Below are 27,353 nucleotides of genomic sequence, written 5' to 3'. Positions count from 1 at the left end.
TTCTCCTCTTGCCTTCAATCTTTCCCAGCAACGGGGTCTTTCCCAATGAGTCGGCTCTTTGCATCAGGTGGCCTGATGTGGACTTTACTAATTGGAAAAGTTCAGCATGCATGTCATAGAGGCCTGAAATGCAGCTTTCTCTGGGATCTCTGAGTGCCTGGGTTAGCAGTGAGCTCTGGCAGAGGACAGAGGAAGCAAGAGAAGGGAACCTCAGACCTGTAAGATGAGATAAAATGTGGTTATATTAACATAGAAACCTCCTCACCATGTATTTCCTTACACTGTTTCCCAAAGGGATACAAGAAGACAAAATATTATATTTTATTTAATAGGCTTTTCAAAAACAGTTTTAGATTTATAGAAAAACTTAGATGATAAAACAAAGAGTTCCCATATACCCCTACACACAATTTCCTATTATTAGCATCTTATATTAGTGTGGTACGTTTGTTGCAATTAATGACATTGGTACATTATTAGTAACTGAAGTCTACATTTGGTTTTTGTGTTAGCTCTGGCAGTTATAACAAAACTGTTGAAAGGAGAATACGTTTTTTCCCCCCTTAAAACCAGGAAGGGGGATCCTGTGTACTTAGGAGGTAAAAGAGAACCTCAAAGTGTGGGGGGTTGGTGAACACAGGAGCACACAAGACAGAATAACTCCTCAGTACAGGGATGCTGGTGTGTGGATCATGGTCAAGTCCAAGGTGATGGACAAGAGAGAGCCTGACCTGTTCTGTGCTGACTTTCTCCTCATATTTGTGAGTCAGTCCCCAGAGGTCCTTCCCATGATCCCTGCCTAGGACCACGTATAGAGACCCAGCTCTGGGGACCTCAGGGGCATATGGGCAGGGAGTTCTCCATGGATGGGAGGCATCTGGAAAGTCATGGAAGGTTCCAACTGAGACGTCCTAGGCTAGGCACCTCAGGGAGGGAAGAAGGCAGCAGAGACTGAGGGTGGCACTTAGTAGGGAGGAAGGAAGGAGCTGTGGGAAACATGTTTACATTTAATTACCTGCTCATCATTCAGGGATTGTTCTCTGCATGCCTCCTATGTGCCCAGGTGGGCTCCTCCTGGGATGCCTGTCCTGGCAGCCTTTGAGATAGGACTCTGCCCCCTTAGCCTTCTTCCCAGGTCCTGGTTCCTCTTCCCTAGCCTTTCCACTCTGATTTCTCAACTTTATTCTAAATGGGAATTCCTTTATGATCTAGAAATTGTCTCTAGGAATACCACCCACTCAGCTGCCCCTCATTCAGCACCCTTGGCCCACAGAACAGCTAGGGGATACACTTTGAAAACCCTTGATCGAGTCCCCCTTTTCAAAACAGAACACCACATACTTCCTGGGAGTTGGAAACCTCTTAGAAGGATCCTCCTGAAGGTACAGAGGGATGTGTGTCCCGTTCTCCTAACTATACGTGGGCCCTGACCCTGTCTGAACTGTGGATTGACCCTCCCGCTGAACTTGCTTCCTTTGGGACTAATCTCGTCCTGCTCAGCCACCCCCACATTTAAAGTCATGCCCAGAGCTTCCTGTGGACAAAGATGACAGAGACGCTGCCCACCAGCAGCACCACGGGGCCTAGGAGGAGAACTGCAAAGACCACGTGCCCCCAAATCCAAAATATTCACCACCTGACTCCTTTAGAAAATATTTGCCAAAGCCTGGCATAGGATTTCACAAATCAAGTTAAAAGATCAAGCTTTATCATAAAGATGATGAGCTATTGGATAACTTAAACAGAACTGACACAGATTTCTTCCCTGGTGGCTCATCAGTAAAGAACCTGCCTGCAGTGCAGGAAATGCAGAAGACTCGGATTCAATCCCTGGGTCAGGAAGATCCCCTGAAGGAGGGCCTGGCAACCCACTCCAGTATTCTTTCCTGGAGAATCCCATGGACAGAAGAGCCTGGTGGGCTATAGTCCATGGGGTCGAGAAGAGTCAGACATGACTGAAGCAACTAAGCACGCACACATGACTCAGATTTACAAATTTAAAACAGTCACTCTGACTACAAACTAAGGGATGGAATAAGGAGAGGGAAAAAATAGAGACAGAGTCCAGGTGGGAGTCTGCATCAATGATCAGGTGAAAAATAGAAGGTAGCCTGGCCTGGAGATGGCAAAGTTAAATGAGTGCCATTTTTAATCCCCAAAGCAGTTTTTGTTCTTGTATTGTCTGCAAGTACCACTAGATGGTGCCAACTCAAAGAGGAAAAAATCCCACCTTTATCTTCATCAATATCCAATTTTTTACTAAACTGGTCTAACCTTATAGGGGTTCCCCTGGTGGCTCAGACGGTAAAGAAACTGCCTGCAATGCAGAAGACCCCAGTTTGTCCCCTGGAAGAGGAAATGGCAACCCAATCCAGTATTCTTGCCTGGAGAATCCCATGGACAGAGGAGCCTAGCGGGCTAGGGGCTACAGTCCATGGAGTTGCAAAGAGTCTGACATGACTGAATGACTAACACTTAACTTTATAGGAACTTAGGAGCTGTAATTCAAGTATTTCAGTGGTTTAACCCTTGGAGTAAGTTTTAAGAAGAATCTACATCATACTAAGTCAAGTTTATGTCTATATTATGTGGGTTTTTGCCAAGCAATAAGCAAGGGTTTTATGAGAAACTAAAAGATGAACTAAATTCACCTTCAATTCTTCATATTCATTGACTTCTTCAGATAACTAAGGAAACAGTCAAGTGTGTGGGCAAAGGTTTTCACCAAGAATGTCTACCACAGCATGATTTATAAACCTGAAAGCAATCTTAGTGGCCAATAGAGAAATCATCCATCCATCTACACTTGAGAGAATGAACAAATGATTCATGAGCCTCCACCCCTCACCAGGCACTGTGTTGAGTATTGTGCTGAACACAATGGATCAGGTCCTCACTTTCCAGAATGGACTTGTTAAAGGTGTGTTATTTTCAGAGACATTTCATGAGTTGGGAAAATAGTTTGTTATATCATAACTGGAAGCAAAACAAAATTTTAAAAATGTATATACAGCATGCTGCAAGCTTCTTTAATGTACATCATGGTAGAGTATGAAATGTTTCAGTCTACAAATTCATGCATGTAAAAAAAAAGTGCACACTTCTTTATTTTTCATAATTCAACTTAATTTTACCTCTGAATCCCAGTCCTGCAAAGGTGTTAAGAAATTCGGCCCCAGTTGGGCTCAGCTACCCTCCACCTACCCTCCAGGGTTTAGCCAAATTTCTCACTCAGAACCCCAGGGTATTTGCCCATGTGTGCACAGCAGTGTCTGGAAGTGCCCACTGCCAGGGCCCTGTGGTTCTGCCAGGTCAGCTGCTCCAGTCTTTGTGACCAGAAAAGGTTACAGGTCTGGGTGACACTTGAGCCAAAACTCCCTGAAGCAGCCTGGGACCTGCCACTCCAGGTGTGGTCTGAACCAGCAGCATGTGCATCACTTGGATACCGCTGGGTCAGAATCTGCATTTCAACCAGATCCCTAGGTGATCTGAGTGTGTATTACATTTTTGGAAACACCGCCCTAAGAGTCCTTACCATGCCTGGCTGGTCCAGTCCAGGTGGAGCTCAGGTTGGGGCTGCTTTGGGAACCCTGGGCCAATCGTCACTAGTCTGAAGAAGCCCCTCTTTCCTTCCATCCATGAGCACTGATGTGAAAATAAAGACAACCAAGGAAGGGTCTTGTAGGCAATTTCAGCCAGCCACCCTACCCCTGCCATAGGGCCCTTACCCTTTACAGAAGATCAGGGCCCTCTGCCTGCTTTAACGAATGAAAAGCAGGAGAAAAAAACTCATGGAGGGGGTGTAAATTCTAGTCACAAATACACCTTGTTTTTCACAAAATCAAGACTAAAAATAAAATATCATAAAGGAGGTAGCAGTGCTGTCATTAGGGCTTCCCTAGTGGCTCAGTTGGTAAAGAATCTGCCTGCAATGCAGGAGACTCGGGTTCGATCCCTGGGGCGAGAAGATCCCCCTGGAGAAGGAAATGGCAAACCACTCTAGTATTCCCACCCAGAAAATCCCATGGACAGAGGAGCCTGGTGGGCTACAGTCCATGGAGTCTCAAGAGTCAGACACAACTGAGTGACTAAACCACCATCACCAGTACTGTCATTTATCTCTTCTTTAAACTTTTCTGCATTGTTTTTCTACAATGAATATAATAAAATTTCCAAACAGGAAAAAATTAAACATCCCTTAATGGAGTATACTCATGTGGACAAGACACAGAGATGCAAACAGAACCCAGAAAGAAGATGAAAAATTGGATGACTCAGAACTGAAAAACAATGTTTTATTAATAGACCGAGGGCACACACTCATTACAAGCGCTGAAAGTCGGGCCAGATTACTCAAAAGTGGTGTCAGTGTCTTCTCAGTGCCTTGGAATTTATTCATTTAATCCTATTTCCTGTTACAATTTTTGATCTTTTAAAGAAAAAGAAGAGGTTCCAAGGTAATTGTGAGAGGGAGAAATCGGCCAGCTCGTGTGTGTCTCTTCTTTTAAAAATAATGCACAAATTATAAGCCATTCCAATAAAACTGAAACTCTTGTTTCAACGGACTCTCAGCGAGAATTACTGAGATAAGTGGCTGCTTAGAACAAAAGCCCTGATATCGATCACAAGCCCCTTGTTGCTAGGTTCTTGATCTTTTACAAAATACACTAATTGGCAGAGCCTCATTGAGATCAATGTAAGGGATGAGCAGCCTGTTGAATGGATGTTTCCTGCCATTTGTTCCAGAGGCAAAGCGCCCAGGAGGTTCAGCCTCAGTCTTCTGAGATCCTCTTCCTCATCCCTGTGGCAGAAGTCCGTCCTGGGAAGAGCTGCAGAGAGGAGATGGGGTTAAATGGGTTGAGCAGGCAGGCAAATGTGCACAGATGTTCATTTCAAGGAAAAGCTGGCAAACAACAAAGCAAGTCACAGTGCATCTGGCCAATTTATCCTTCCTTTGTTCAAGTCATGGTTGAATAAAGGGAGAAGAACAAGGGTATTTTGGATTCCAGCCCTGCCTGAGCCTAGCAGATTCCAGTTCATAAATGTTGAGCTTTATCACCCTACATCATTCACTGAATTAACACATTTTTTTGAGTTATCTACTGTAAAGTGTAAAACATCCCCATTTTCTGCCATCTCACAGGAACTTTCCATGGATAACATTCTTAAGCCTCTGAAACCCACTTCATAAAGTCAGGAGACTTTTCATGAAAGAAAGCACTTTCTCAGGTACAGAAATCAAGATGAGAGCTGTAGCTGCAGTCTCCTGGTCTCAGTATCAGTGAGGGTGACATTGAGGCTGATTAACGATGGCTTTGAACAAATAGAACTCTTCTCGCTCCCAAGTAAAAGTCAAGAGGTGACCAGGTAAGGTGGCTCTGTGTCAATAAGTCCGCAGGGAGCCAAATTCTTTCCAGATTCTTATTCCTGGACTGTACTCTAGTACCCATGGTCCAAGATGTTGGCTGGAGCTCCAGCCATCACAGTTATCTTCAGAGAGCAGTATGGAAGGAAAAACAAAGGGCATTCACCAGCTCACCTTAGGGAGTGTTGTTGGAAGCTGCCACACAAAGCTTCCATTCCCGTCTTACTGGCCAGAATTTAGCCACAGGACACATCCAGCTGCAAGGAGGACTGAGAACAGAGTATTTGCTCTGGGTCACTGTGTGTGATCTTATTATGGCATGTTGGAGAGTAGATATTGAGGAAGGCAAACCAGCAGTCTCTGCTATCGTGTGTCTCTCTGATCCTAGACGACTGTCAAGTAAGTATCTGATGAATTAAAACATGCTCATTACTTTAGTCGCTGCATTCTGAGTATCATTTAAAATTAAATGGTGACTTCTCACATTCCATTCCCTCTCCAATCCCTGGGTAATAAGGAACTTTGTTATGGTGTCACTCACTTGTTATTCAAACAACCAAGTTCTCTTGAAGTTCCCCAGCTGGCAAGATTCTCATCACTGCAAGGAGCCTTGCCTGCTGCTCTTGAACAATTTAGCTATCATGGAGACTAGGAAACACAGGAAGCAGTGAATAAGAGGGAATAGCAAAGTTAGTGGAAGCAACAAGAAAAATCACAGGGAGGCCACGGTTCATTGGAAAGAGTGAATCATTCATCTCCTGAGCTTTTTCTCCAAGGGAAAAGCTTCAATCTCCTCAGGGTTTAAATATAGCAAATCCTAGGACTGAGGAATATTTGATCCCTGGAGAAGTTGAACCAGTACTTTACCACCAGGGCATCTAGAAAATTAGCAAGTGGAAGAGGAAACACAGCATCTTTGGGGACCTATAGGCATCTGCTACCTGCAGGTTTCCCAGGTGGCACTTTGGCCACTTGATGCAAAGAGCCGACTCATTGGAAAAGCCCCTGATGCTGGGAAAGACTGAGGCCGGGAGAAGGGGGTGACAGGGGATGAGATGGTTGGATGGCAGCACCGACTCAACGGACATGAGTTTCAGCAAGCTCCGGGAGACGGTGAAGGACAGGTAAGTCTGGCGTGCTGCAGTCCATGCGGTCGCAAAGAGTCGGACACTACTGAGCGACTGAACAACAACCACAGGTGGTTCAGTGGTAAAGAATCTGCCTGCCAATCTGCCTGCCTGCAGGAGGCACAGGTTTGATCTCTGGGTCGGGAAGATTCCCTGGAGGAGCACATGGCTACCCACTCCAGTATTCTTGCCTGGGAAATCCCATGGACAGAGGAGCCTGGCAGGCTATAGTCTATGAAGTCACAAAGAGTCAGACACAACTGAACCACTGAGCAAACACCTGTCTTATAACTTTAGAAGTTGCTAGTTATCACCAGAAATTTCTGGATCAGATGACCTCACCCAAAACCAGACGATCTGACTATCTGATAAACCCTGCTGCTGCTAAGTCACTTTAGTCATATCCAACTCTTTGCGACCCCATGGGCTGTAGCCTGCCAGGCTCCTCTGTCCATGGGGATTCTCCAGGCAAGAATACTGGGGTGGATTGCCATTCTCTTCTCCAGAAGATCTTCCTGATCCAGGGATTGGACCTGTGTCTCTTAGGTCTCCTGCATTGGCAGGTAGGTTCTTTACCACTAGCCCCACCTTAAACCCTAAGGGACCAGAAATAAATCCGAGCCTAGAGCTGAGTTTGTCAACCTGTGAGCATGACTGGCATCTGGAATTGGAATGATTCTCTGTGGTGGGGGCTGTCCTGTGTGCTGTGGGGTGTTCAGCAGCATCCCTAGACTCTGCCCCCTCAATGGCAGTAATACAGTCACCTAGTTGTGGCAACTGAAATGCCTCCAGTCACTGACAAATGTCCCCTGGGTGCAAGAGACTCCAATTAAGAACCACTGGTCTTGATCTTTTAGAATTTTGTTAGCAGAGACTCAAAGCTGCTAACTATGGATTGAGGTTATATTCAGAGGCCACTGAATTCTTTCAGTTAAATATTTTCACTCCCTTGATCTTTCATTCAAGGTCACTCATTCAGCACCTTTGGGACTCAGGAGTGGCCAAAGCAGGGAAGCTTATTCACCTGGCATTCAGCACACACCGGGGCCTCGATAAGCCCTGTATAAGGATTGTCACGTCACTCCTGCAGCTGCCCCTCAAAGCCCTTACTACTGTCATCTTCATTTCATAGATAAAATAACTGAAGTTCAGCAAGGTCGAGTCACTTGCCTAAGGACACACAGCTAGGAAATGTCTGGTTGCAGGAATTTGGACCCGCACGAACTGAACCCAGAACCTGCACTTTTTACCATTAATTTAATATCAACGACATGCCAAGCATTGTGCTTGCTGCTTAACCCTATCTCCAACCACCTGAGCGTGAGGGGTTCTGGGTCCCATTTCATGGTAAAGAATCATGGCTCCCTGGGTGCCACTCTGAGTGACTCAGGCTGCCGTGAGAATCGGAGCCTCTTTATGGAAAGAAGTCCATGAAAACTGGATGCAGCAAAGCAGCTCTGCTCAAACCAGTTTGGAGCTGACATTTAGGTCATTTCAGGATTCTGATTTTCAACAATTTGGCTGCATTGTCAGAGTTCTCAGACAACCTGAGGTGGGATTAATCTCATACAGAAAATAAATGGAGGAAAGTACTTCCATTTACCCCAGTAACATCAGCAGCAAACATATAATACATAGTGAAAATTTTAAGATATATGCAGAAAATGTCCATTTTATTAAGAAATATTAAGAGAGATGATGAAACATATTCGTTTAGATGGGAAATCTCAACATAAGGAAGATGTCAGATGTCCTTAAACTCTACTATAAATTTATCTATAATAAAAAGTCCTTCTGGAGGCAAACATTACCTAGTATTGCAATGTTTTGACTTCTGGAAAACCTACTGGAAATGTACTTTCTCCCTTTAGGAATATGACTGAATGCATAGCACTTGGCATTTCATCACGTCCACTTGTGACGTGTTCCCCAGTAAAACACACCACTGAACACGAAGAGGAAGAAAGCTAATGAAAGTGGATGCGCATGGAAGCACCAGGTTGAGAGCTAACGTTCTGCAGATGCTCGCCTGTGACAACATCTCAAGTTCAGACAGCAAAGCACTCACCCTTCACATTTGCTCCCAGGCATCACGTGCTCAGGTGGAACGCACCCACTTGGACATGCAGTCAAGCCGGTCACGTTCTAGCCGTTACCTGAGTGCTCCCCATCAGGCAAATCACAATTCTCAGAAAAGTGTGGGCACATCTGACAAAACCTAGCCTATTCATCACTGACCAGGAACCCAGTCATTTTTTTTTTTTCTTTGAAAGGAATGTTTTCCATAAAAGCCTTGGCTTTTTAAAAAAAGCCATTTGCAGCAAAGGAAACATTCATGTTACCATGGTTTAGATCATATTGGAGAGCTATTTTTCTCCCTCTGCTTCAGGGAGAAAGGTTCCAGTGGCAAAACAGACAAGTCAGCTGTCCTTGGAGCATGCAAGTACTTCTCTATTCCACCTTCTCTCAGGTCGGCATCTATTTTTGTCAACCAATGTTCCTTTAAATTATGAGTTCAGCAAAACAAGAAAGCCTTCTTGGTCAACCCTGTGGGACTCTGAAGGATTCTACAAGTTGTGACTTTTACATCTTACTCAATAAAATTTCCTAGCAATTACGAAAAAAAAACTATGCCTAGCAATTACAAAAATCTGTTCTCAGAGTTCAGTTCGTTTCAGTCGCTCAGTCATGTCCAACTCTTTGTGACCTCATGGACTGCAGCACACCAGCTTCCCTGTCCATCACCAACTCCTGGAGTTTGCTCAAAGTCATGTCCATTGAGTCAGTGATGCCATCCAACCATCTCATCCTCTGTTGTCCCCTTCTCTTCCTGTCTTCAATCTTTCCCAGCACTAGGGTCTGGGTTTTCTCAGAGTAAAACCAACCAAAGTCGCAGACGATCCAGGTCAAATGGTCAAAATTAATTCCTCTAACCTGGTCTCAGGGGTTTCCCAGGTGGTACAGGAATAAAGAATCTGCCTGCCAATGCAGGAGACACAAGTTTGATCCCTGGGTTGTAAAGATCTCCTGGAGTAGGAAATGGCAACTCATTCCAGTACTCTTGTCTGAAAAATTCCATGGACAGAGGAACCTGGTGTGATTCTGTCCACGGGGTCACAGAATCGGACACAGTTGAGCACAGCACAGCAACCTGGTCTCAACTACTACATTTTTACGGTACTTGCCACATTCTGTTTTATTTATTATATGTTCCCCCACATACACCCCTTTTGGGCTCCTCAAGGCAGAGCACACAAGGACTATTGACAAGAAGAGTGTCCCAACCGGGGTGATATTTAAAAAAAAGGCTATTGTTGGGGACTTTCCTGGTGGTCCACTGGTTAAGGCCCTCCCAACACAGGGGGCCTGGGTTCAATCCCTGGTCAGGGAACTAAGACCCCACGTGCCACGCAGAGTGGCCAAATACTTTTTTTTAAGGTATTGTTATTGTGTTGGAGTCACAGAACAAACACATTTGACACATGCAAACAATTCCACGTGTGCTGGAATGTTCTACAGAGAGAAAGAGAAATCATCTAACTAGTGAGGGAGATTCTAGCCTCTGTGGCTGTCGGTCAGTATAAGCCAGGAGCCTGTGAACTGAAGAACATGAATCTTCTCTTCCTTCTGTTGGTTTCTGTCGTCTCCTGGCAAGAGCATCTCTCTGGGGTTTGGGAGGAGGGATCTGCTGCCCCATAATTTTCTCTTCATGTCTGGATTCAGAACTTGAATGCTGCTTCAGCAGACCTGACTGAGCTGATGGATCACAGCGGGCTCTCAGGCACGTGCACCGTGTAGGTGCTGCAGACGGGGCTGTGATGGACGGGCTGACACACTGCCCAGGCTCCCTCCAGGACCAAGAGTGCCTTCCTCAGCGGCGGGGAGAGCTGCTGGGCAAAAGCACGCAGCTGAATCCTTCTCTGAGGCTCGCTGGCCTTCAGCTGAAGATGGACGTCTGCATGAGGCTTCACGGAGGCAACGGACACCCATACAGGTGACCTCTGGAGGCTGGGGTACAAACCAGCCCCGCGCCCCAGGTCAACCCAGCTCTGCCGGCCCATCCAGCTCCGGGGCTGCTGCAGGACTGACCGAGGACCATACTACAATGGCAGGTTCAACTCCCACCTCTGCCCCACCCTGCTTACCCCTCCCCGACACATGTGAGCACTCCTCAGAAAGTTCCAGCCCACCCACCCTCCATCCTGCAGAACCTAGCCTGCCACCGGGTTCTGTAGGAAAGCCCAATTCTAGAGAATAGGAGAGAACGGGCTATTCTTCCCTCCCTGCAACCCTGCAGAATGGGGTAGAAGCTGATGAAGGAAGTCAGAATACACCATGGAGGGGAATTCACTCAGGGCTGGACACCATTCTCAGCCAAGATCTTCGTTCAAGTGGGAGAGAAGCCCCGCCCAGTCTGGGAGTGTCCATGTGGGAGCTGGACCCTGTGAGCTCGTGGACCGATGACCTGACTCCTCCAGAGTCTTTCCCCTCCTCCCCACCTCTGCTCAGGTGCCTCTCTACTCCATCCACTGATACCTGAAGCTCTGACTCTCAGCGTAAGCCTGACCTCTAGGGGGAGACTGTACAGTCTCTGGAGGATTCTGACCTGGTACAGGGGAGAAGTTCACCCCCTACCCCCAGAGAGTTATCTTTCAGAGTCTCTGGGCACAAGGCCCTGGCACCTGTCCCCACGGGAGCAGCAAGGAGTTACCGCAGCAGGTGATCTGTCACTCCATCCTGACTTCTGACTGAGAGAAATGCAGGGATGAGGTCAGAGATGCCAGGTGTGTCTGCCTGAAGCACCAGCCTCCTGCAGAATGAAGGGAAAGGGAGTGCGTGGGTGACGGACACTGTTCGAGGCAGCACACTCGTGTCAGGAGAGAGGTGAGATTCTGCTTTACTCTGCATGTCAGCGAGGACTCCAGCTGTCTTCTCCTAGCTTCTGCCGACAGGGACTGGATGGCTACTTGCAAAGGACAGTCCCAATTCTGTGGGAGCCTCACAAGCAAACGCTGCTGCTCTGATGGACTGTGGGGAGGCGCCCGGGACCAGGATGCAGAACAGAAAGTGTGTCCTAATGCAAGAGGTGTGCTGGGTGCCACACCTGAGGGGCTGCTGAGAAAAGAACCCTGGGGTCCAGTCCAGCCCTTGCCCAGTAACAGGACAGCCCCTCTCGGTCTCTTCTTCTGTCAAATGCAATTGCTACAACAATACGGCCTCATCGGGGCATCAGGAAGTGGGGCCCCAACTAAGATGAGACAAGAACCCGAGAATGAGCACCTCCTTAAATTCCACACCTTCAGCACCTTTCTGGATGCACCCTAGTCCCTGCCGGGGTGTAAAGACTAAAGGAGGAAATGCAGGAAGAAGTTCTCTGGCCTAGGGCCAGGTGCATCCCAACCCCAGGCCTCCCGCACCATCCGCTGTAGCCTCGGGGGAGATTCTGAGCCCTCCCTGCCCCACTCTCCTTACCTATAAAGTGGAGGCAAAAATGAATTAATTTCTGCAACGTGTTCACTGCAGTGCCTGACACATGGTAGACGATGTTAGTTCTTTTTTTTTTTGGAAGTATTAGTTAATTTACAAAGCGGCAGGCTGCTTTCCTGACGAAGGGCTCTGGGGCAGAAACCCCTCCCAGGGACGTAAAGATTGTTGGCAGAATTCAGTTCCGAGCAGTTGTAGGGTAGAGGCCTCCGTTTTCTTGGGGCTGTCAGTGGGGAGCTGTTCTCACCTTCTAGAGGACACCTATTTTCCTTGAACTTGAACTTCAAGTGAACAAATGAACTTGTTTGTCTTCTAACCAGAAATTGCAAATGGAGCTTTCCTCCCGTCTCCTCACTCCTGCTTTCTCTTCTAACGCATCTTTATCACAGCAGTAGGGAAAGCTAGTCTATTCTTAAGAACTTGTGTAATTAGATTAGGCTCACCCTGATGATCTAGGATAATCTCCCATCTCAGGGTTTATAACATTAAGCACACCAGCATGGTCTCCTTTGGCCAAGTAAAGGTTACTTGGGATGGGAACATGGACATCTTTGGGAGTGGGGATGTTATTTTGCTGACCACACACATAGAAATCTGTATATAGCGTATTCGTAGTTGTTGTTTAGTTGCTAAGTTGTGTCTGACTCTTTGCGACCCCATGGACTGTAGCCCACCATGCTTCTATGCCCATGAGATTTCCTGGGTAAGAATACTGGAGTGGGTTACCATTTCCATATCCTGGAGATCTACCGGGCCCTGGGATCAAACCTTAGTCTCCTGCTTGGCAAGCAAATTCTTTACCACTGAGCCACCTGGGAAGCCCCATATCAGCAGATATCTAGGTCTAAAAGATGGTAGGTAAAGCTACTTATGTAGCTATTATTATGTGCATTAAACACCTATGATATTGTAACTCAACTGCTCGATGCTGCATGTAGCAGTGAACCAATCAGACAGGGTCCTTGCTTTCACAGAGTTTACAGTCTGGTAATAGTGATGGCACCCCATTCCAGCACTCTTGCCTGGAAAATCCCACGGGCGGAGGAGCCTGGTAGGCTGCAGTCCACGGGGTCACGAAGAGTCGGACATGACTGAGTGACTTCACTTTCACTTTTCACTTTCATGCATTGGAGAAGGAAATGGCAACCCACTCCAGTGTTCTTGCCTGGAGAATCCCAGGGACGGGGGAGCCTGGTGGGCTGCCGTCTATGGGGTCGCACAGAGTCGGACATGACTGAAGCGACTTAGCAGCAGCAATAGTGATTCCCAAAATGTGATCCTCAGACAGAGAGTCAGCATCACCTGGGGACCTGATGGGGACAACTCTCAGATCCCATTCTACACCTACTGAGTCAGAAACAGAGTGGGGCAGGGCTTGGGGGGATGTGTGTCTTAATAAGCCTTCCAGGTGAGTCTGACACATGCTAAAGTCTGAGAATCACTGGTCCAGTGTGTCTCTATCTCAGCACCGGCAAACATTTCTAGTCTGCAAGGCTTACTGTCTGGCAGTGTTTGCCAATTGATACTCTATGTGAAGAAGATGAGTTCCTGCTCAGCTGGTAAAGAATCCACCTGCAACGCAGGAGACCCCAATTTGATTCCTCAGTTGGGAAGATCCCCTGGAGAAGGGATAGGCTATCCACTCCAATATTCATGGACTCCCCTGGTGGCTCAGATGATAAAGCATCCACCTGAAACGCGGGAGACCTAGGTTCAATCACTGGGTTGAGAAGATCCCTTGGAGGAGAGCATGGCAACCCTACTCCAATGTTCTTGCCTGGAGAATTCCCATGGACAGAGGAGCCTGGTGGGCTACAGTCCATGGAGTCACAAAGAGTCAGACACGACTGAGTGACTAAGCACACACACAGGCTCTAGAGGGGAGGTCTGTTTTCAAGACAAAGATATCTTATCAGACTTTCAGAGGACTCGGTGCCTCCCTCCCAACCTTCCTACTTTTTTTCTGATTTCTAATTCATCACAGAATCTCTGGATAGTAATTTGCTTTCTCAGGAATCCCATAAAGACAGGGTTTTCTACACACAAATGCTCAAGTATTCTGCTCTCTAAAGAAGAGGAATCATTATAAATGAATACATTAATCTTGATTTAGAATGAGTCAGTCACCAAAGAACTGAGCATCTATGGGTACGCTAAAAATGTGCACCAGAGGACTTGAAATACTGATTAATAAACATGAGTTAGATGGGATAATGCCCCCAAACACATCCACATTCTAATCCCAGACCTTGTGAACATGTTACCTTACATGGCCAAAGGGACTTTGCAGGTGAGATTAAGATAAAGATCTATATATGGGTTATGGGGCTTTCCTGGAGGGTCAGACGATAAAGAATCTGTCTGCAATTTGGGAGACCCAGGTTCGATCCCTGGGTAGGGAAGATCCCCTGGAGAAGGAAATGGCAACCCACTCCAGTATTCTTGCCTGGAGAATCTCATGGACTGAGGAGCCAGGCGGGCTACAGTCCACCAGGTCTCAAAGAGTTGGATATGACTGAGGGACTAACACTTTTACTTATGAGTTATGGGTCACAGATGTAAAAAAACAAATTTATGATTACATAGAAATCAACCTTGAATATTGATTGGAAGGACTGATGCTGGAGCAGAAGTTCCAGTACTTTCGCCATCTGATACAAAGAGCTGACTCACTGGAAAAAACTCTGATGCTGGGACAGATTGAAAGCAAAAGTAGAAGGGGTCAACAGAGGATGAGATTGTTGGATAGCATCACCAACTCAGTGGACATGAATTTGAGCAAATCCTGGGAGATAGTGAAGGACAGGGGAGCCTGGCGTGCTGCAGTCCATGGGGTCACAAAGAGTCGGATACAACTCAGCAATTGAACAACAAGTGGTTACCAAAGGGGAAAGGCAGGGAGGGATAAACTGGAAAATTGGGACTGACATATACACACTACTATATATAAAACAGATAACTAACAAGGACGTACTGGATAGCACAGGAAACTCTACTCAGTACTCTGTAATGACCTATCTAGGGAAATAATCTAAAAAAAAAAGAATAGATATATGTATTTGGATAACTGATTCGTTCTGCTGTACAGCAGAAACTAATAGTTGATTGTAAATCAACTATACTCCAATAATTTTTAAAAACTAAAAAAATTTTAATAAAAAACTTTTAAAAAGGTGATGGGTCTAGAGATGGGAGTTGATCCTAGATTATCCTAGTGGGCCTACAAGAGTCCTTGTAGTGGGGAAGTAACAAAGTCAGAGTTACAAAAGGAGACATGATGACAGAGGTCAGCGTCTGAGGGAGATGTAAAAACACGGCACGACTGACTGGCTTTGACACGGAAGGATGCGGCCATGAGCCAGGACGTACAGGTGGCCTCTAGAGACTGAGACATGCAAGGACACAGACTCTCTCCTGTTGCCTCCAGAAAGAATGGAGCCCTGCCAACCAACCCCTTTTGGATTTCCGCCCTCCAGAACTGTGAGAGAACACGTTTTCTGATAGTTTAGGCTGCTAAGTTTGTGGTGATTTGTGAGAGCAGCAAAAGGAAACTAATACAGGTGTGACACAAAGATGCCAGAGGCGCAGCGGGCAGGCTTCCATTCCCTCATCAGCACAGGCGCCACGTTGCTGCTGCCGAGTCCATAAGCTGTGTCCAACTCTTTTGCAAACCCCGTGGACTGTAGCCCACCAGGCTCCTCTGACCACGGGATTTCCCATACAAGAATACCGGTGTGGGCTGCCATTTCCTTCTGCCGGGGATCTTCCCGACACAGGGATTGAACCTGGGTCTCCTGCATTGGCAGGCGGATTCTTTACCACTGAGCTACTTAAAATTCTTTTTCCAAACTGATGAAGCCTTGGAATTCTTCCAGATAGCCAATATCTATTGACCTGAACTAGAATGCAAGAGTGACTCAAATTCTTGGTTATAAATAACAGAACCCTCTCTGGCTAATTTAAACAGAAAAGAAATTTACTAAATGATGTTTGTTGGGTAGCTCACAACCTCTCTGGGGAGGTCAGAACATTGAGCTCAGAGGCCACACAACAGGAATGATGCCCAAGTTAGGCTTATGGGCAGCCCCCTGTGTGACTGTCACTGGTCACACACCAAGTCCAGCAGCTGGGGCATCGCTGCTGCCTTTGAAAGTAACATGCTCCATGCTCCTCTCCCACATGAACTCCATGGCTGGCTCTCCTTGCACTGCTTCTCTGTCAACACCTGCAAATGGCTAGATCTCTTTCCTCAATACTCCAAGTATAGTCCACGGACCAGCAGCATCAGCATTCCCAGATCTATAGAACCAGAATCTGGATTTTGATGGGATATTTGGGTTATTCAGATGCACAGCAAAAGGCTAAGAAGCTCCGGTCTGAGATCATCCAGTCCTGGTGTGAGATAATCCAGTGATACAGTCCTCAGCCCTGTAGCATCATCAGGGTAATGCTCTCCCGCCAAGAAACACAACACTCAGAACCTAGGACTCTGGTGCTAAACAGGCAAAGGAAACAAGAGGAGGTGAGGAGAGTTAAGGGCACTCAATTCTATGATTGAAGAAAAGTGCTAAGATTGATTTTTTTTTTTTTCAAGCAAGAAATACAGAGAGATTTTTTTTGTATACCATGGAGGGCTTTGTATTCATCATATCTGGTAACCAGAAGAACTGGGAACAACATGCATCATCTGTCTTCTAGACTCAGAAAACTGCTTTCTATCATTAATTTGACTCAGTTGCTACAACTGTCAATCAACCACAGGAAAATGGACTTGGAGAAGCAAAATATAACCCTAAGTTTCCAAAAGAGGTTCCAGCAGAGAGCAAAGAAAGCAAGTTCTTTTTAAAAAACGTGCACAAGGAAGTACCTTGACCTGTTCCTTGCACTGAAGTGTTCAGGAAACAAAATAACTCTCTATTTATAAGGTCTTAAAATTCAAGAGAGTGAGAGCAGAGATTTGTGGTTTTGTTGTTTTGAATGTTTTTATAACTTTTATACTGAATTTTAATACAGAAGAATTGACATGTGTTGGCTTTTTGTTGTTTTTGTTTATTGAAGTATAGTTGATGTATAATATTATATTAGTTTCAACTGTAGAGCAGAGTGATTTAGTTATATATCTTTTTCAGATTATTTTCCAATATAGGTTATTACAAGGTATTGAATATCATCCGTGTGCTACATAGTAAATCCTTGTTGCTGGTCCATTTTGGGTATAGTAAGCATAGTAGTCTGTATCTATACAAACGTAGTAGTTTGTATCTGTTAATCCCATACTCCTGATTTATCCCTCCCCGCTCCATTTCCTCTTTGGTAACCATAAATTTGTCTTCTATGTCCATGAGTCCATTTCTGTTTTGTATATAGAGTCATTTGTATTATCTTTTACATTCCACATTTAAGTGGTATCATATAATATTTGTCTCTCTCTGATTGACTCATCTCTAGATCCTTCCATGTTCCTACAAATGACAATATTTCATTCCTTTTGATGGCTGAGTAATATTCTGTTGCACCACATCTTCTTAAGTCCGTTTGGGGGGCACTTGGCTTGGCTATTGTAAATGGTGCTGCTATGAACACTGGGGTGCATGTATATTTCCAAATTAGAGCTTCATCTTTTCCAGATATATGCCCAGGCAGGAGTGGGATTGCTGGATCATACAGTAACTCTATTTTTAGTTTTTTAAGGACCCTCCATTTTCCATAGTGGCAGGCCCAATTTACATTTCCACTTACAGCTGTTGGTTTTGCTTGTTTTGAATTTGAAAAATTGGAAAATGGAGATTTTTGTGATCCAGAAGATAAACATAGCCTCAGTGAGCATATTTTGTACTGTCACATAGGGACAGAAAATATATTAGTAATTGTCAGAGGCTGAGGGAAGTAGCAAACAAGCAGTGACTGCTAATGGAGACCAAGTTATGAAAATGTCCTGGAATTAGACAGTGGTGATGGCTGCACAACCTCATGAACATGGAAAAAAAAAAACCCTACTGAAACACATACTTCAAAATCATGAATTTTCTGGAATATATGTCTGAATTTTAAAAAAGTAAAGTGAAATTTACAGGCATAAAAATATTAGGAGCCTAGAGTCTGAGTAAAAATAAATCTTAGGGTATTTTCCCTGACATTCCAATAGCTGGGACACTGAACTTCCACTGCAATGGGTGTGAGTTCAATCCTTGATCAGGAAACTAAGATCCCATATGCTGTGCAGTGTGGCCAAAAACAAAACAAACTTAAAATAAATAAGTAAATCTTACTAAAAAAACCTTTTTTCAAGGCATAGGATTAAAATATTTGGACACTCAGAAAAAGGCAACTATCGTATGATATTGCTTACATGTGGAATCTAAAAAAGGGTACAAAAGAACTTCTTTACAAAACAGAGGCAGAGTCACGGATGTAGAAAACAAAGTACGGTGTCAGCTTAAAAGTAACTGTGTCTGGGCTGCTCCCCCAGGAAAGCAGAGACTAGCGCTTAGAGGAAACCACGTCAACACTCATCGGGGGTGAGGGGATGAGGGTACCTCTGAGGATACAGGTCTGAAGTGCCAGGCCCCGCCTGCTCGCTCTCAAGGATGCTTATAAACAGAGGACAGGTGCAGAGAATGATGGTCGGTGCTCAGCCCAAAGCAGGGGAAAGACCTCGCAGTCTGAGCTTTACAGGTAAGACAAGTGCCCCCGAAACCATGGACCAGAACAGTATAAACACACCTCTGGATGTGACCCAGAGGGTGAGGAAGAGAAAGCCCCATGAGAATTAGGATTTTCTTTTCCCCAATCTGGAACATGAGAGGTTTAGCATCAGAAATGAAGTCACTTTGTTCAAAATAAATACAAGTGTTTTTCATGCCCCTCAGTTCACAGACTGAGATCCATACTCAGATACATTTTTTTTTAATTTTAGTAGAAATTGAAAATGATAAAGACTATCCACAAACACTAGAAGTGTCATTCTCCCAGCACTCTCAGCTGAATTTGATATCTTTTACATTCTTTTCAATCTGAAGTTTGATTTGCATTTCCTAGACTCCACAGAAGGGTGAACATTTTTTCATATATTTATCAGTCACTTGAATTTCCTCCTCAGTGAATTTCTATTCCTGTCTTTAGGTCTTTCAAGAAGACCTCTCCACCCCACAGTTTCATAAATATTCTAAGTTTTTGTCTACTTTGTATGCACATTTCTTCTGTCTAATACACACCCAGTCACACTCACATCCATAGTTAGTGGATAGTTGGATAATCAGAGCCTCAGTGGACCAGTAATTGATGTGCAGGTATGCGGCAGGGGGACGGGGGTGGTAAGGGGACCCAGTGTGTCCAGAGTTTACATCATCCTCCTGTCCAACCTCACATCTGACATAAACTAAGTATTAAAAATTGGGTGCTAAATTCTGACTTTTATTGGGTTGGCCACAAAGTTCATTTGGGTTTTTTCCATCGGATGGTACAGAAAACCTGAATGAACTTTTGGCCAACCAATACATTTTTCCAGCTCAAATGGCATCTCTGTTCTCCCAGTTACTTTAGAAGGAAGCGCAGGTGTTCCCTGTACTGTCCCACATCCCATCACATTCAAATCTCCAGGACTCTATATCCTAAGCATCTCTGTCCACTCCTCCCATGGCCCTGTGGCCACCTCCTTGCTTCAAGATGCCATCATCTCCCTGTGAATCTCTGCAGCCCTGGTCCCCCAGGCTTCTGACTCATCCCCTCCCACAGCAGTCTCCACCATGCAAAGAGGAATCATTCTAAAATGCAAACCCCACCTCCTCTTTCCCACAGCCCCCCCACTGCCCCACAGTCCAAAACTCCCACACTCAGCTGAGACTGTCCTTCAGGAGCCTGGCCCCTCTAGTCTTAAAAAAAAAAAAAAAAAAGGCAGACTCATTTCTCAAATTGTGTCTCCCAGCTCCACACTCTGGCCAGAGAAAACTAAAGTCCTTTGAAAAACACCAAGCTCTCTTTTCTGTCGATCTCAACCTTGGCTCTGTTCTCCCCTCACCCCTTAAAAACTGAAAACGCACCTGCCCAGGCACTACCCCTGGGTGATTCTGTTTCAGAAGGTCAAATGCGATCCCCAGGAACACATTCTACAGATAATTGCCACAGCCACGTGTAGAACCACTGCTTTTAGCCTCCAGGCTGTAAGCATGTTATTCCCTCTGCCCGGAATCCTCTTCTCTCTCCATCAACCCCAGCCCTCACTTCACCACTGGGCATCGCCTCTGTTCTTTGAAGTCAAAGCTTAGAAGCCCCTTCCTCCAGGAACTTCCCTTGACCAGCATGTTAGGGGGCCCCCTTAGAGCTCCCCCAGCCCCTGGCATTCCCCGATTCAAGCATGCATCACACTGTAATAAAACTGCTGGATTTCTCATCTCCCACCCCAGACTCTGAGTCTGGGAGAAACAAGGATGGTGTGTCTGTTTTGATCACTACTGAATTTCCTGAACGGGGCAGAAAACTAACACATGGCAGGTGCTTAATAAATGTTTGCCACCAAAAAAGAAAAAGAATGAACAAATAATACGTGGACGAAAGGATGGCTGTGGCCGTTTCCGTGACAAAAACTGCTCAGCCCAGCCAGAGAACGGATGAGTGGTCTGACCAGTAGAGGGCAGTAGGCTGCTTTTGAATCTCTGGGTCCGATTCCTGGGAGCCGGTTCTGCTGTCAGTCAGAAAGACGTCCGATGCTCAGTGGTCATTTCGCCGCTCTGAAGATTAAGTAGGAGTTGTTTGCCTCCAGCCAATGTATAAAAACTGAGTGTTTCCCCCGCACTCCTCACAACAGGTACCACGTCCCCCGTCTTGCTATGAAAACTGTTTTAACAGTAGCAGCTAGTGGCTGGTTTTCTGTTCCCAGGTTGGGATGTGAGAGGGGGAAAGAGAGAGACAGAAGGAAGCTAAGAAGGGAGAGAGCGAGATAAGTTTCTCTAAAACTGATCGTCCTGGAGAAGCACAGGGAAGTTTTCTCTAAGAATCCAAGCTGACTTTTTCCTCTGTCTCTCATTCTCTCTCTCTCCCGACCTGTCTCTTTCTCTCCCTCTCTCCATCCTTTTATTCTGGGGAAGAACAAAATCTAACACTGGACAAGCTTGTACCCTGGACAAGCATCTGAAACCAGGATCCAGGGGGAGATTTTTTTTCTTTCCTGAAAGCAGCAGCAACAGCAGCAGCCATAGCCTCGGGACCCTGCTGGAGCCCCCGCTCCGATCAGCCAGCTGCCTGTGAGCGATGAATGCTTCGTGCTGTCTGCACTCGGCTCAACCAAAGCTGCCTAACAGCTCAGAGCACGTCGCTGCCCCTTCCTTCAGCAACCAGAGCAGCAGCCGCTTCTGTGAGCAGGTCTTCATCAAGCCTGAGGTCTTCCTGGCCCTGGGCATCATCAGCCTGCTGGAAAACATCCTGGTCATCCTGGCCGTGGTCAGGAACGGCAACCTGCACTCCCCCATGTACTTCTTCCTCTGCAGCCTGGCCGTGGCCGACATGCTGGTGAGTGTGTCCAATGCCCTGGAGACCATCATGATCGCCGTGGTCAACAGCGACTACCTGACCTTGGAGGACCAGTTCATCCAGCACATGGACAATGTCTTTGACTCCATGATCTGCATCTCCCTGGTGGCCTCCATCTGCAACCTTCTGGCCATTGCGGTTGACAGGTATGTCACCATCTTCTATGCACTCCGCTACCACAGCATCATGACCGTGAGGAAGGCACTGGCCCTGATTGTGGCCATCTGGCTGGGCTGCGGCATCTGCGGTGTGGTGTTTATCGTCTACTCCGAGAGCAAGATGGTCATCGTGTGCCTGGTCACCATGTTCCTTGCCATGCTGCTGCTCATGGGCACCCTCTACGTGCACATGTTCCTCTTCGCCCGGCTGCACGTCAAGCGCATTGCCGCGCTGCCACCCGCTGATGGAGCGGCCCCGCAGCAGCACTCCTGCATGAAGGGGGCGGTCACCATCACCATCCTGCTGGGGGTCTTCGTCTTCTGCTGGGCCCCCTTCTTCCTCCATCTTGTCCTCATAATAACCTGCCCCACCAACCCCTACTGCGTCTGCTACACTGCCCACTTCAATACCTACCTGGTCCTCATCATGTGTAACTCCGTCATCGACCCGCTCATCTATGCCTTCCGGAGCCTGGAGCTGCGCAACACCTTCAAGGAGATCCTCTGCAGTTGCAACGGCATGAACTTGGGATAAGACGTGGGGCCGTGGCAAGGGTTCTCAGTCTGGTCACTTTCCACCCTCCAGCTGGCCCAGGTGTTTAGCAACAAGGCAGATAACTACTTATAAGACATAAAAAAGAGTGTTACCAGTCATGATCCTAGGTATCTTTTTGTTTTTAAGCTTGCAGAGAGCCTTTGGTTGAAAGAGGAAAACGGTATATAACAGGCTCTCTGAAAGGATGCCTACGTGGGTAAGTCACAAGCTCTGATTTCTCAAATAGTCCCTGGGGGGAATCCATGGAGGCTGCTCTGAGCGCTGTCTGCATTCATTTCCATGCACCCAGGGTCTTGGATCCCTGCCTGCGCCCTGCTTCCCACCCACTCCTTCATGCTTCAGGTCAGACAGACCCAAGGATTTGCAGTAACAGTAAGGGTAGCTGGAATCTCCCCCAAGCAAACCTGTTACAGCTACCAACCCCCAGCTCGAATGGCTTTACTCTCATTTCATAAGAAACTAGATTTCTAGTCTGTTACTCTATTTATGGTAAAATAACCCTAAAAACAATGACCTCTTTGCGGAAGAAGTAATGCTATGCTGTGCCCCTCTTCTTGACTCCATCACCACCCCCCAGCCCCCGAAAGAAATAGGATGGGGATGGAATCCACTTCTATTTTTGTTATTATTATTGTGTTATTCTGTGCTATTATGATTGTTTCTGTTGTTGTTGGGTTTGTTTGCATTCAACACAGGGCATCTTTCAAAACTCTAATGAAAGAGAGATCAAGTATTTTGGAAAATCAGAACATACCCATGTACAAAGTATTTTGATACCTTGCTATTTTAAGGTATGTATTTCCCTATTTTAAAAAGACAAATTTTCCTATGGTTTCTTTTCTGTCTTTAAAACAAGAGAGGGAATTGTGGGTGGGAGGGCATGTGTCTCAAGAAATTGCTGAAGTGTAGTTTCAGGGAGTTAAACTCTGAGCTGCCTGTGACTTTCTTGAAAGCTGTTTTGCTCATAAGAACTGTGTCTCTGTCGCGGGTTTTCTATGTGATGTGATGATGTATGAAGGAGGATGGTTTCTGGTTCACCGCTCTTTTGTTTGACATGGTGTTAAAGTTGGGTGACCCTGTTGTCAAGGTCTATACTGAGTCAAGTAAAGACATTCACTCCTGTGAACACAGGGTGAGCCTTGCTGATGAGCTCTGTCCACAGCTGTGTGCTGCGAGCATCTGTCAGACCCCCTTCCATCCCAGAGGACTTCAGACTGTACTTTCTGGTTGTCCCCACGTTCCCCTCTCCCACGAATTCTTACATTATGCTGTGTCTTCGGTATACAACTGTGTATTTTTCTTGTGCTATAATATACTGAGGCTTGCTGTACTTGATCTGTGCTAATGTGAACAATAGGATTTGTTTCTTGCTTTGGTTGTGATGTTTGGAAATAATAAAAAAAAGGCTGTCGTGGCTGATAAACGTGTGTCACATTGAACCACACCACCCGGAAGCATCCCACTGGCTTCTGCTCATGGCCGTCTACTGCAATTCCGTGACTATTTTGTCAATGGCATAAACATCCCCATTGACAGCATTTCTGGCCTTTTCTAGGGCAATGCTTTTTAGCCAAACTACAAAACTCTCCCATTTAGTTTCCAAAAATATCAGGCTGAGATTCCTGGGCCACTGCCACTCTGCATTATTTTAATCGAGACACCAAATAATAGGTCTTGTCCCCTGCCTCCCGGAAAATTGATGTGGAAAATGGGGAATCGAATTCTTTGAAAATGGTATTGACGGCTCTAGGGATTATGATGTCCTTTTTCTATGCAAACAAGATAAAAATAATGTACTTTGCACTCTTTCATATTAGCTTTCACATTATTTCATTTATACTGTCAACAAGTCTCTGACATAGATGAGTCACTTTATAGATGAAGAACCTCTGTCCCAAACATGACTGCCCGAGAATGCCCAGCTACTTCAGGGTCTCTGTATATTTTGTGCCATGAGGCTGATGTCTTTTTGCACCAACACAATGCTGCCAACAGTTTTCCGTAATCAAAACAGATCCAGTTGTCCTTTCTATGTACATTTTAGCCCAGAGCAGTGCTTCTGAACAGAAACATCTGCTGAAATCTCCCGGGATCTTGTTCAAGCACTAAAGCTAATTCAACAGATTGGGAGTGAAGCCGAAGGTTCTGAGTTTCTTTTTTTTTTTAATCCTTTATTTTTTTAACTTATTTTCAATTGGAGTATAATTGCTATACAATGTTGTGTTAGTTTCTGCTGTACAACGATGTGAATCACCTATAAGTATACATACATCCTCTCTCTTGAGCTTCCCTCCCACCCCTCACCGTCCCACCCCTCTAGTCATCACAGAGTGTCAAGCCGAGCTCCCTGTGCTATACAGCAGCCTCCCAAAAGCTATTCGACGCATGGTAGTGTGTATATATGTCAATGTTACTCTCTCAGAAGCTGAATTTCTGACTCTGACAAGCTCCCACAGGGTATGGCTGCTGGTCGGGGGACCACCTTTTAAATAGCAGGGACACAGAGCACTTTCTCATGAGCACAATGCACAGTCAAAAACACACATCCACATGCAGTGCTGACCCCATGCCAGGAGCTGTGCTAAGTTCCTTACCGGCACTTGATTCTTTGATCTCTGCATAACCCCTTGAGGCAAACATGAGGCTCATCCTTATTTTACAGATGAGGCATCTGAAACTCAGGGAAGTAAAGAAGTCTACAGAAACTCAGTTACAAGTAGAGAAGTGGAGATTCAAACTCGGGGTGTCCACCCACACCCCCAAGTCCAACCCAGACACCCTAGTGCCTCTCCTGGAAACAGCAGTGTTGAACGATGGCCCAATGACCCCAGAGACATGTGCTACCATAGAGAGAGGCTTTAAGGACTATTTCTACAAACACAAGTCCAGACGTTCGTAACAGAGCCTCCGTTGAGCTGTCATAAAAACCAAGAAGACAGGTCATCATTCTACTTGTTATACTCTTCCAAAGTCTGTGGGTACCCGTAGGAGTGCATCCATTTCTGGGGTGAATGACCCTGGATGTCAGGCTGTCACTCTCTCCTCCACAACCACTTCCCCAGATTTCATACAGGAACCCACTGTGCATTTTACGCAGTGGGACAGTCAGGTTCCCAATACACTTAATGCTTGGAAATAAAAGCACATTCTATCTTCATTCGTTCATTGTGTTCACTTTCACCCCCTATCACCAAGGCAGAATCACCACAGGGGCTTACTCCCAGTACCCCTAGAAATCATCTCCTGTGGTCCTTATTTAAGTTGAAGTTTTGAGCTTAATCGTGATGCCTTTTTATAGGACTGGGAGCTACAACACACCCAAGCCTCCGTGGATGAAAACATTTACCCACCCTCACCTCCGCTAAAATCCATTCTCCACACAGCAGCCAGTGCAGTCAAGTAAAGATCTAATCAGATAATATCACACTTCTGCTCAAAACTCTTCAGTGGCCTTGAATAAAATTCCACTTCCCTATCCTGCCCTACAAGGAGATCAGACCAGACAATCCTAAAGGAAATCAACCCTGAATACGCATTAGAAGGACTAGTACTGAAGCTGAAGCTCCAGTACTTTGGCCACTTGATGTGAAGAGCTGACTCACTGGAAAAGATTCTGATGAGAAAGGTTGAGGGCAGGAGGAAAAGGGGGTGACAGAGGATGAGATAGCTGGAAGACCTCATCGACTCAACGAACATGAGTTTAAGCAAACTCCCAAGATAGTGAAGGTCAGGGAAGCCTGGTGTGCTGCAGTCCTTGAGGTTGCAAAGAGTCAGACGCCACTGAGTGACTGAACAACAACCATGCCCTAAAAAGTCCTAACAATTGATTTCCTCCAGTAAGCCCCCAACCCTCCCCCCAGCCCCGGCCCATACTCACCCCTCAATTGGACTCAAACTCACTGTATTCATTCCAGCCTCAGGAACTTTGTACCTGTTGTTTTCTGACAAAATGCAGAATACAAGCAAACCCTTTAAATGAAGAACTCAACCTTTCTCACATAAAAACACTTATTTGAGAGCCAAATTCAGTAAATGACAACAATAGTAAAACTCATTACCTGGTATAATTATGTACCAGACATTGGACTAAACACTTAGATATAGTAACTCATTGAATTCTCATGAAAACCCTATGAGATAATAAGCACTATTAAATGGAATCTTATTAATAGGATCATGGAAGAGGTTAATCATCCAGACCCAGGCTGCTCAGAATTGGGGGAGCAGAACTAGGACTCAGCCAGTCAGGCCCCACGGTTCATGCGTTGCCCACAGACCCACCGTGCGATGCAACACGTGGCCTGTGGCTATGCTCTCCAGGCTTGGATGGGCTTCAGCAGCTCTCAGCCCCAGTAGAGAACTCTGTGTACTTTCTGCCAGAAGTATTAATAATGAATACACAGAAAAATCCTTACATATTCTCCTTTTTGTCATGTTTTCACCAGGCAACACAGAAAGCCTATCTATCGCCAGAGGCAGCAGTTGAATGGAAGTGGGAAGCAGCTAAGGAGGTGAGTTGCTCAAGCCAAAGAAATGCATTTTCCATGAAATACCTGAATAACTGGCTCATTTCCCTGAATGTTATAGAGCACTTGTCTCACTTTAATGATAGATACTGAGAAACAAAGAAGAAAGAAAGATTCTTTCCACATTTCTAATTACAGGAGGAAGAGTCCTGCTCTGTGTTCGTTCCGTTCATGCCATTACACTGCTGGATTCTAAGAGGCTTGCATCTTCCAACTTGTCATCAGTGGGCACGCAAGAGCAAGGGCACTGATGGTCCTTTAGGGTGAATACCACAAGAAGTGCTTTGAAGGACTTTGTTTATCAGGAAAGAAAATGGTTTGCCCCTCTCTGAAAACATTGGGTGCGTCAATAGAGGAAACTCTGAGCTGAAATTCAGGAGAGCCTGGGACTTGGCATGGCTCTAGGCTGGTGTGGGCATGAACAACTCTCTCGCTGAAGTCTCTAGACTTCAGTCACGCATCCTGCAGGTGGCAGAGCTGGATGTGATGGGAGGTTTTTAGCCTTTGCTCTTGTCCATGGCGGTCCCAGGTGACTGCAGCCTCGGGACTGTGGATCAGGTGACATGGATGCCATCAACACCAGCCACCAGGGAGGTACCTGGCTCATGAGTC

At 45.9% G+C, this 27,353-nt stretch overlaps 1 protein-coding gene and 1 long non-coding RNA gene across 2 annotated transcripts; one reads left to right on the top strand and one right to left on the bottom strand.

The window, feature by feature from the left end:
* Positions 1–4,281: 4,281 nt before the first annotated feature.
* Positions 4,282–5,768, bottom strand: LOC139186399 (uncharacterized). The gene is made up of 2 exons (XR_011569943.1): positions 5,540–5,768; positions 4,282–4,829 (listed from the first exon to the last, which is right to left on the bottom strand). It is a non-coding gene; the product is annotated as an uncharacterized lncRNA (long non-coding RNA).
* Positions 5,769–21,023: 15,255 nt separating this feature from the next.
* On the top strand, positions 21,024–23,007 carry MC3R (melanocortin 3 receptor). Its single transcript, XM_019972828.2, has one exon. The coding sequence runs from the start codon at positions 21,223–21,225 to the stop codon at positions 22,192–22,194; it is 972 nt and encodes a 323-aa protein (XP_019828387.2). The 5' UTR covers positions 21,024–21,222; the 3' UTR covers positions 22,195–23,007.
* Positions 23,008–27,353: the final 4,346 nt, after the last annotated feature.

This window comes from Bos indicus, chromosome 13, assembly GCF_029378745.1.
Source record: "Bos indicus isolate NIAB-ARS_2022 breed Sahiwal x Tharparkar chromosome 13, NIAB-ARS_B.indTharparkar_mat_pri_1.0, whole genome shotgun sequence".
Lineage (NCBI taxonomy): Eukaryota > Metazoa > Chordata > Mammalia > Artiodactyla > Bovidae > Bos > Bos indicus.
Note: the sequence above shows the minus strand (reverse complement) of the source record. Positions and strands in the feature narration are given on the sequence as shown.

Coding starts and splice junctions, on each gene's coding strand:
- MC3R (XM_019972828.2), top strand. CDS start 21,223: ATGAATGCTTCGTGCTGTCTGCACTCGGCTCAACCAAAGCTGCCTAAC.